Below are 10,935 nucleotides of genomic sequence, written 5' to 3'. Positions count from 1 at the left end.
TAAACCGTCCAATGCAGCATCACCTGCACAATAAACAGATGAAGCATGGAAACAAATTACTGTAAGAAAAGACTGAAGACATAAGGCATTAGCAGGACAACATATGGATAAATAACAATGCAGCGGAGAACATCGAACAATAGAAAAATCACCAGTGCTACGATCGACTGCCATCGCAGATCATCCGCCTCAGACAGAACAACTGAAAGCAAAGGAGAACTCGAAACGACAGTGTTTAATTCTTTCTCGGTCTCTTTTGCTCTTGACCTTCAATTGTTTAAACCGAAGGTCCGTAGACCCAGCTTTATAAATAAAGCAAGCGACCAAAGTCAGAGTTTACAACCAACCACACGACTCACGCCACACACGCGCAGCAAAGAACGGGTAAAACCATAACTAACACGTCCTGTGCTAAGCCCAGCACCACAAGAACAAAGCGGTAAGATACAAAGCCCTGAAGCGGGTCGAATGTGCTAAGTCGCCCTAGTCCGCGCATGTAGCCTCCTGACCTCGTCCACCGCCAAGTCCAGCAACGCACGATCCCTCGGTCTGACCAGAACCCTCCAAGACTGCATATAAAGCAACATGTGGAAGAATGCGTCAGCTGCATTGCCGATCAGTTTCCCTTCAATAGTTAGTTTGTTCCTAATATGCCAGAGGGCCCAGCATTGGGCCGCAAAGGTAAACCATACTAATCTACGAAGGGGTCCTAGCAAACCCTGTGCTAAGGCAAGGAAGTCCCCGACCCCCGCCGGGTTCCAAGTACAGTGTAGGAGTTCCCTAACCCCGGCCCACATGTATCCCGCCATGGGGCAGGTGAAGAAAATGTGGTTGCAATCCTCCACCTCACCACAAAGAGCGCAAAGGCCATTGGACGGCCCTCGCCTCTTGGCCACCTGTTCGCAGGAGGGTAGCTTTCCCCGTATCAACTGCCAAAGGAAGACTTTGATCTTGGGTGGGACACGTGTCCGCCACACCTCCTTGAAGTGTGTAACTGCTGCACCCTGCAGGAGTCCACAATACACCGACCGCGTCGAGTATACCCCTGAGGGCTCCAGGGACCAAGAAATCTAATCATTCCCTACTTCGTCCGGGAGCCCTTGTATTTCACGGCATAGATCATCCCATTCGACCTTTTCCGCCAAGCCAAGGTGCCGTCGGAACCGGATGCGCCACTCCCCGGGGCTACCCTCGACCACCCTAGTCGAATGGACCGTGGCGAAGGGGTCGGAGCAGCACCCAAAGAGGAGAGGGTAACGAGTTCTAAGGGCTCCCAGTTTTGGAACTCCATACAGAAACTTAAATGGTATTTCAAACTGGGAGCTCGACATAAGGTTCACAATGGGAAGTGGACCTGACCTTCAATTGTAGGGGAGAAGGCCTTCTGCAGCTCCAACAACAGATGCTAATGGGTGTTCATACGTACAACTACCGATCGGATATTCTCAAATACAACAACTATTCAGCCTCGCCATGCTCTACACCGATGTCCTTCTCCCCTAGCGTTGCAGCAGCCTAGCCGACCAAACTGCGTAATGTCGTCAAGTTGCTCCCCAATTCTGTAGTAGCAGAGAATATAGAGACCAAAAATAAAGTTTAAGAGAATAAAACTAATTGCTAAGAAAAAAGTTTTGAAAGGTGGTTTGAATAAAAGAGGAAAAAAGTATTGGACCATGTCTACTGAAAATGTTCAGCACCTAAGCTGGGTTGCATTTCTATGACCGAGCAGAGGTGATTAGCACTCAAGTACTCACTTTAATGTCTAAATAACATTCTATATAACTTTCCCGTTTCCTGAGCTAGCTAAATTACAATTAAGCATGTTTGCCTGTAGTTGAAAGTTGCAGCTGCACTTGGTACTACATCCGGGGCAAGTCAAAGCTGCTTCCAACCTACATTCAAAATTGGTTACCTCCTCAGGTTAATACCATAGATCCATGTAGTACGGTACTGTTACCTCTGGTCAAGTAGCAAGCTCCCATCTCTGAATCTACAAAGCATGGACCATCAACATTAGCCGTAGCACAATTCCCTAGCAGTGGAACAACCCTGTTTACTGGTGCTCTAGATTCATATAAAGTAATATAAGTAAACATTTTAGAGAAACCAAAAGCAAGGCACACATGTACCAAATAACATGAAAAAAAAAACTATAACTCCATATTTAATTCAATGGGCAAGCTTGGCGTTTTAGTTGTTCAAATTGTGCCCTTTCAAAAGTTAGTTGAAACTTCATTGGTTAAATTCCAGCAATTCACATGAACCGAGATAAGATCTATGCAAAATACTGTGAACAGTGTTAAACTGAACCTTCTCTCCATCTTATCTTTTTAATTTGAGGCAACAACTTTACTCTATCACCCTCTTGTTAAAATGGAGAGCCAAACATTTATCCAGCAAGGTCAAAGAGACCTTAGGCTTCCATTTGCAACTGTGGAGCGAATTTGTAACCGGCTCCAATTGCATCTCTCCTTCTCCTATCTATTATTCTCTGAAAGTTTGTAAAACATGGTGCACTTATTCGGACCAATTGCAAGAGCAACGCTCCATCCATAGTACTAAATTGCAAACAAACTTATTAGAAATTTAGAACCATGAAAACATATCTTCTACTACTAATTATTGCTTGTCTTTTCTACTTCCATGTTGACCATAAGTACAGTAGTAAAAAATGAGTATCAGAAACCATCAGCCCTGAAACGGTCAAGAAATTGCTAAGAATTCAAAAAGGTGCTTGACATGATTGGACGGCTGAAATAAAACAATCATGTTGCATCCCTTTTGTGTCTCCCTTGTGTATCTTGTCAAACCCACATTGAAAATTACTACAGTACTACTGTATGTTGGAAATTAGAATTCAGGCAAGTACCTTAGGTTGCCTCGTATAGTCTGTATAGTCGTACTATATCTCTTCGGCTGCCCTCGTTCCCCAATCTTCACAGGATCTACAGACCCTGCTTGTGGGACTCCTAGCTCCTGCTGAACCTCAACGCCCCCAACAAATCAAAGTGTGTTTCAGTTTTGGGGCTACAGTGCAGCCGTGGCGGCCGTGGGGCTCCCGTGGTGGTCGCTTCCCTGCCCTGCTCCGCCTCGCCTTAGCTGCGGCGCGAGGGATGGCTCCCTCCTGAGGCAACGGCCTCGGGCAGCTCCTCACCATCGGGGCGCTACCCCTACACGCACCCCTTCCACAGATGGCACTGTTTACGGATTGACCATGAGATTGCTGCCTAGACCGCAAGCAACAACAGTAAATCAATCCAGGAGAAAAAAAGCAAACATGAGAAAAAGCACAGGACACGCACGTCCGCCGAGCAGCCGGAAGATTGGAGATTCCGATGCCGCGTTCGTCCATGAGGCTGTCGAGAATACCACGCTGAGGAGGCGTCCCTCGTCGTCCACCATCGTGCAGCTCGACCGGTCCCGCGAAGAACGGCATCCTCTTGCCAAGTTGCCGGTGCACGCGATGCTGAGAACCTCCACTAGTTTGTGGTGTGGTGGCCGGCGACGGCGCGCAGCTGAGCAACGCACGGTCGAGACCCTTTTTGACAACCTTCATGGGCGGTGTTCGACTGGGCCGTCGAGGAGCGGGACGACCTGCTGCCTGGAGGAGGGGGGAAACTGGATGTTGACCGGCGTCTCTGCTTTGGGGCGGCGGATTGTGAGAAAAGAATGTAGTAGAAGGGTAAGCGGTGGAGGGTGGAGCCCACATGCACCGGAAAACCGGATGACATCGGGAGTTACCGGATAAATTGTGAACAAAATAAATTGAACTGAAAAGCAAGATTTCACAGGACACTAACCGACCGACCGTTAAAGGGACAGAGAGACCAATCAGCGATCAGAAAAATAGAGTATCTACAGTGCCCCGATCAACTCAAAAGCGTTAAACCTTCCAACTTTTACTAGGAAGCATTGGCGCGGCGTGCCGCGCCCGTACCGCTGATCTATTGGCATATATATGGCTAACACTATCTTCTCTTCAGTGTTTTTCTAAATGTCGATGTGCGTTCTTTGGCACATATATGGCTAACACTATCTACTCTTCAGTGTTTTCTAATGTCGATGTGAGTTCTTTTTCGATAATAAAAAACGACGATGTAAATTGGTCACTTGAGCTATTGAGAAACAAAATGTCTCTCATTTTTAAGGATGTGGAATCTAATTTTTGTGATCAGAACATTGTATATAAATCAATATTGCCACGGATTTGCCTTTTCATGTTGATAACCTTGTGAATTAACCTTGATGACCTTAGTGCAATCTAGTTCATAATCTGTTCACCTTAGTGCAATCTACTTCATAATCTGTTGGTATTTGTTCTGATGTCTGCTGCATGTCAGCAGCCTTATAAAATAGAAGAAGCAACAGTTTAGTTCATCACATAGGAAAATTACAGTGGTGTATTGCAATAAACAGAGTAGGACAACTAATATTATAGAAGTAGGTAATATTACAGTACCATGATAACAGATTATGTCGGCAAGTCCGGACAGGTGGAGTAGAATAACTGAGATAGCAATATATATGGATAGCCAGGCACTTAGTTTTACAATACTCTGGTAGGACATATAGTTTGCGGTACTACATATATTACTAATTTTACAACACACCGGTAGCAGAATATATTGGTAGTGGTGCCATATATGTTCCTTGTGGTGGCTGAACTCAGTGGATTAAAGTTTCGTGCAAGATGTCTGGTCCGTCTGCCTAGCTTCTCTCGTGTCTTCTTTTCTTAAGCTAGACCGGCCAGGTGATTCAGATAGAAACTTGCCATTTCCTGGGTGGAAAGAAAATAGACTGAAGTTAGCATGCTGCAATAGCAATCCATGAGCTACTTAAGCTCTTTTTTTTGGGTTGGGAATAGTTCCTTGGATTCCTGGCCTTTTTCTCTTGAGTTGCATTGTGTAGAATTTCAGCAAATGGGTGGGTTAGGTCACTCAGACCACCACACTCTGTATTTATATCATCTGATCTAGGGTTACAATACTACTGGACCTGGGCCTCTATGGGCCTCACACTGGACACTTTGCTACTTGCTACTACAGTGCTACTACTACTAGACTCATGGTCCAACACTCCCCCTCAAGATGATCATGGGTAAACAACCATGGTCATCTTGCAACAACTACGTGACCCAAAATACAACTACCACTAATGAACATTAAGCATAACTCCTAGGATACATGACAGTATTGCACTTTCCATCATCTTGTCATCTCGATTCATCTCTTTATCAGCAGCGAAGATATTCAGCTTCAACCATCTGGGATACGCACAACTCCTAACCATACACGTCCTCAACAACCCCGGCTGCCTCACCACACAAGTTCCGCAGAACCATCCACACTCGCTTCAATGTCCTCAGCCTCTCTTCTCCACTCTACCCGGCCACTGACCTCTTCCGTCTCTCCCTCAAACCCGCGGCCAACTCCGGCCTCAACCATCTACTCCTCAGGCACGCATGCCTCTCCCCTCAACCATCTACTCCTCAGGCACGCATGCCTCTCCCCTCTCCTCAGGCACGCATGCCTTTTCCCTGGACATATCCACAACCATCACCATCACCACTCAACCACAGCCTCATCAACTCCATCACCACATATCCTCACAGCCTCCCAACTCCGTTTTCTCCCCCTTTTTGAGGGTCTCCTCCTACTGCCTGCCTCCACCATAGCTCCACACCCCCTTCTCTCTCTCTCCCCCTAAAAGAAAATCAATCATAGATAGCAACAATAGTTCTTCTCCCCCTGAAGCAATGCCCACATAGCTGCAGCAGATTTCCGTCACTTCCTTCCATATCTTCTCCTTGGTCTGCAGCGAACCAATACAAACTAGCTTCTCTCTCCCCCTCTGCTCCTTGCAGCAAGCAGGGAGCAGCAACACCGACTTCCTTCTTCTCCCATCTGCATATCCACATCCTCCTCGCGACTCTCTTCAGTGAGGTCACTTTCACTCTCATCGTCTATTGGATCAACCTGTGGTAACTCATCAGCAGCGACTTTCTTCTCTGTCACATCAGCTAGGATAATCTTGCTATCTGCATCAGCAGACTCAAAGGTGGGACTGGTAGCATCTTCCTTATCTTCACTGGCACTGTTGATCTCATCATCTATCTCCCGCACAGGTGACCAACTTGGAAAGAAGCCGCGGCTTGAACGCCGCCGGGACGCACTTGGGCGTCGCGGGCAGCACCTCCTGGACCAGCTCCAGCAGCGTCCGACCCTTCCCATCAGGGACCTCCGCATCGGGGCCCAGCTCTAGCAGTGCGCGCACACGCGCCCCGGTAACAAACACCAAAGAAGCACCACATCCCTCGTACGGTCGATGCTGCCGGCTGAAGCTCCTTCGACAACGCCGACCGCGTTCGCCCGAGCACCTGCAACAGCGAGACCGTCCGGCTCACCGCCGGCTGCCGCGAGCCGTCTTCCGCCCACGGCGCTCCGTCCCGCGCAGCGCCTTGACGAACCTCCACGGCCTCGTCCGCGCCTCTCCGGCTTCCGCCTGCTGTGGCCATCTCCGGCTCGCCCGCATCCCCCTCCGCGGGTTCTACCTGCCGGCCGCGGTCCGTCGCCACCATCTCCACCCTCCGCCGGCTGCAACCGCCCGCCCACGGCCTCCGCCAGCTGCGCCCCGCCACGGCCGCCTTCGACGGCGCGCGCGCCCAACTCCGGCGGCTGAGCGCCCACGGCTCTACGCTTTCCGCGGCCAGCTGCCCCCTGCGCGACCTCCGCTCGGGCTCGCGCCCACTTGGCCGCTCTCGTACTCCTGCACCACTGCGCGCGCTCGGCGATGCGCTTGGCGAGCTCCGCTGGCTCCACCCTTTGGCCACGCGCGCCCTACGGATCACCGCGCGCACCTCGCCGGCCACGCGGCGGCGGCCGCGGGCTCCGTCGTCTCGACCAGCTTCGCGCGAGCGCCGCCTCCACCGCGGCCTTCCTGTTCGTGCCCGCCTCGCGCCGTCTGCGCGCGGCTGGGCCGCGCGGCCGCGCACAGCGCCCGCGGCCGTGGCTCGTCGGCTCCCGCACCGACCGCTCCGGCCAGGGCGCCGCCATGTCCTCCTTCTGGCTCTCCCAGGCCAGCAGCCTCGTCCCGTTCGCCGCCGCCGCCGTGCCGTCTCCACGGGCGTGCCCGACCGCAGCGCCTGGTTCACCGCCTTGGCCGATTTGAGATCCGCCGCCTTCGGCTTCGCCCGCCGCAGCACCACTGGCTCCCAGTCCTGCGTGATGTTGCCGCTCATCCTGCCCGTCGGCATCTCGTTCTCCTCTCTTCTCGTACCTTTTCTAAACTAAATCGATCCTCGCCTTCTTCTTTCTTCCCGCGCGAGCAGCCGCCGATCTCACACAACTCACATCGCTGTGTGAGATAGCCGCAACCCACGCAGAGCACCTGATGCGGCCTCCCGCCGCCTGGATTTCTACATCTCAATGGTGGTTTTTATGGTCAAAGGAAGAACTTGTTTGGTACTGTTTGTGGCGGCTAGCACTAGCAGGAAGGAAACCTAGGCTCTGATACCATGTAGAATTTCAGCAAATGGGTGGGTTAGGTCACTCGGACCACCACACTCTGTATTTATATCATCTGATCTAGGGTTACAATACTACTGGACCTGGGCCTCCATGGGCCTCACACTGGACACTTTGCTACTTGCTACTACAGTGCTACTACTACTAGACTCATGGTCCAACACATTGTAAAAAGTTGGTAGCTGGTAGATTGAGAGTATAAGTGTGATTAGCTATTTTCATGTGGAATTGCTGTGAGTAGGTAGCTTTTCTTTGTTGGTGTAGTGCCTGAGAGCATCTCCAGCCGCGTCCCCCAAACCGTCCCCCAAACCGCGCCGGATTGAGCGTTTGGGGGACGTGTTTTGTTCGTGCCGCGTTTGGGGGACGTCGCTCCCCAGCCGCGTCCCCCAAACGCCGCCCCCAAACATTTAAAATAATTTTTTTAGCACATAAACCATTTATATCAAATGTAGCATATGAAAAAAAATGTTTTCGAGGATTGTTTTCAAATTAAATTACAACAAACAATAAAACAAGTAATCAAATATAATAAAAAGTGCTAGATGATACATCAAGGTGCCACGGTATTTCCTTTGATCCTCCACAAATGCTCAACGAGATCAGCTTGAAGTTGCTCATGCACATTGCTGTCACGGATCTCTGCGTGCATGGCGAGAAAATCAGCAAAATCTGCAGGCAACTCATGATCAACCTCCGCGAGAGGGCCTTGACACTCATAGGGACCAACATGTGACCTAACATGATTCTTGCGGTCATCCTCGATGATCATGTTGTGCATGATCACACAAGCCTGCATCACCTCCCACATTTGGTCGTGAGACCAGCTTAGAGCAGGGTACCGGACAATGGCAAATTGTGCTTGAAGCACACCAAATGCCCGCTCGACATCCTTCCTGCAAGCCTCCTGTCGTGTAGCAAAGTGAGAATTCTTCAGACCTGATGGATTCGAGATTGTTTTGACAAAAGTGGCCCATTTTGGATATATACCATCGGCTAGATAATAGCCTTTGGTATATTGGTGGCCATTGATCTCATAGTTGCATGATGGAGCATGCCCTTCCACTAGTCTGCTGAACACCGGAGACCGCTGCAACACGTTGATGTCATTGTGTGATCCCGCCATGCCAAAGAAAGAATGCCAAATCCACAGGTCATAATCGCCACATGACTTCAAGCACCACACTGCAATATCCATGATGCCCTTTGTATATACCTTGCCAAGCAAACGGGCAGTTCTTCCATGCCCAGTGCATGCAATCGATGCTTCCAAGCATTCCAGGAAATCCTCTGGCAGCATTTTGTGCCATGATCCTTGCAGTCTCTTCCTCAGTTGGCCCTCTCAAGTAGTATTTGCCAAACTTTCCCACCACAGCTCGGCAATACTTGTACATGCACTCAATGGCAGTAGACTCACTCATGCGAAGGTAGTCGTCCTGTGTATCGGCAGGTGCTCCATATGCAAGCATCCTCATGGCGGCGGTGCACTTCTGAATGGATGAGAACCCGAGAACGCCTACAGCGTCGACCTTGAGCTTGAAGTAGGGGTCGAACTCTCGAACGCCGTGGAGGATATTCATGAACAGGCCCTTGCTCATCCTGTACCGGCGCCGAAAATTGTCGGCATGTGTTGCCCCGTCGGCGAAGTAGTCGTTCTGCAGCATGGCATGCCCCTCCATCCTCTGCCGGGGCTTCGACTTCCTTCTTCCCGGCCTTGATCCTCCGCGGCGCGGCCTCTTCCTCTTCTCCGCCTCAGCGTCAAGCATGCCCTGGAGGGACGCGATGATCAGCAAATGCTCCCGCAGGTCGTCGTCGAACGCTTGCTCGTCCTCCAGCAGCAGGGCAACCATCTCATCGTCGCTGTCCATGGCTAAAGCAAAATCAATGGTTAAAATTGCGCCGAGGCAGACGACGCAACAAACAGCGACCAATCATGCCTACCTGGCAAGTCGTCGAGCACCTTCTGTGCGCGGAGGTGGGGCGGATTTGACGGCGCGTTCTGGGAGGCGCTGGCGACGCGGCGGCGGCACGACCGGCGGGAGCCCCAGCCGCGACAACGGTGCTGACTCGCAGCACAGATCAGACGGCCAAACGGCCGGGAAATCCAGCGGCGGCGGTGGGGTGGGAGGCGCGGGAAGGAAGGAGCGACGAGAAAAGAGGCGCGAACCAACGGTTTATGCAAATAGTCGCCGACATGTGGGAGCCCGCCTCGCTTTTCGTTGTGTCCGGCGTCCCCGGAGCGTCCCCTGTGGGACGGGGACGGGCTCGGGGCGCCGGACACCGTATAGGGGCGCGCCGGACAAAAATGGGCTTTGGGGGACGCGGCTGGAACGCTTTTTTTGTCCGGCGCGCCCCAAATCCCTTTGGGGGACGCTTTGGGGGACGCGACTGGAGATGCTCTGAGTCCTAGTATTTCCTCTTTTTGACCTCTGTTGTGGATCTCGTGTCCTGATGTAGAGAAATTCAGAATGTGTTAGGTCCGGACATTGCTAAGAATACAAAGCCTTTACTGCTCGCTATGCTTGTCCACCTCTTTAAGTCTGAATCAGTTGTTTCAGTGATGTCTATCGTGCATAGCTGTTGTCTGATAATGGATTTTTCACATCTAAGCTTTCCCTTAGGACATTACGTATGGCCAAGTGTTGACATCTAGTTACATCCATATGAACTGCTAGAGAGCAAAATTCCCTAATTAGTACATCAATACATAGTAGGAGCTTACCTAGGATGAATATGAGATCAAGGTAAGAAATTGATGTGAATGTGAATAGGTGCGATGCTACAAACGTGTCTTCCAACCTTGTAAATTAAAGCATGCCCAGCTAAAACGCTTAAACGATGCAAATATGAAATTCTAAAAAACAAACTGCAGTCTATCACCGAAGATGTCGACAAAACAATCTGGCAAGAAAACATATATCCTATCAATACAAATAGACATCGCCAGTTCATGTGACTGTATAGGTCACCTAACGTTGAGGTCAACCAAGGTTTACTGTACGGCTGTACCAACCTAAAAATTAGTGCAGTTAAATATTTCAAACTCCATACTCTGACTCAACTTTGGACATCAACCATACAGACATCGAAAGAAAGATGCAGGGTCAGGGAGGGCATGCTTACCTTACTCGCAGACGTGGATGATCAGGCTTGGGGCTGTTATAAAAGCGACAAGCAAATAACGAAGAACGAAACAAGAACACACGCAGGGGACACAAGATTTAACGTGAAAACCCCTTCCAACACAGAAGGGGGAAAAACCACGGGCGCCAGCCAGCAAAACTTCACTATATCGGGAGGTGTTTACAAACGCCGTGGGTTATCTTATAATCTGATCAACCCTAGCCGGCGGCTTACAAGATGTATATATAGGCGGTGCCAACGATCCGTACCGTAACGCTTCGGCCCAAGCCTC

The 10,935-nt window shown here is 50.5% G+C and overlaps 1 protein-coding gene and 2 long non-coding RNA genes across 3 annotated transcripts; all 3 read right to left on the bottom strand.

Annotated features, from left to right (window-relative positions):
- On the bottom strand, window positions 1–3,958 carry LOC127335411 (uncharacterized). The gene is made up of 2 exons (XR_007872735.1): window positions 3,303–3,958; window positions 1–3,227 (listed from the first exon to the last, which is right to left on the bottom strand). It is a non-coding gene; the product is annotated as an uncharacterized lncRNA (long non-coding RNA).
- A 443-nt stretch (window positions 3,959–4,401) lies between these two features.
- LOC127335410 (uncharacterized) lies at window positions 4,402–10,677 on the bottom strand. The gene is made up of 2 exons (XR_007872734.1): window positions 10,644–10,677; window positions 4,402–4,777 (listed from the first exon to the last, which is right to left on the bottom strand). It is a non-coding gene; the product is annotated as an uncharacterized lncRNA (long non-coding RNA).
- LOC139835086 (uncharacterized) lies at window positions 8,675–9,918 on the bottom strand. Its single transcript, XM_071825068.1, has 2 exons — window positions 9,462–9,918; window positions 8,675–9,390 (listed from the first exon to the last, which is right to left on the bottom strand). Exon 2 carries the CDS (start codon window positions 9,386–9,388, stop codon window positions 8,675–8,677), a length of 714 nt encoding a protein of 237 aa, XP_071681169.1. The 5' UTR covers window positions 9,389–9,390; window positions 9,462–9,918.
- Window positions 10,678–10,935: the final 258 nt, after the last annotated feature.

This window comes from Lolium perenne, chromosome 2, assembly GCF_019359855.2.
Source record: "Lolium perenne isolate Kyuss_39 chromosome 2, Kyuss_2.0, whole genome shotgun sequence".
Classification (NCBI taxonomy): domain Eukaryota; kingdom Viridiplantae; phylum Streptophyta; class Magnoliopsida; order Poales; family Poaceae; genus Lolium; species Lolium perenne.
Note: the sequence above shows the minus strand (reverse complement) of the source record. Positions and strands in the feature narration are given on the sequence as shown.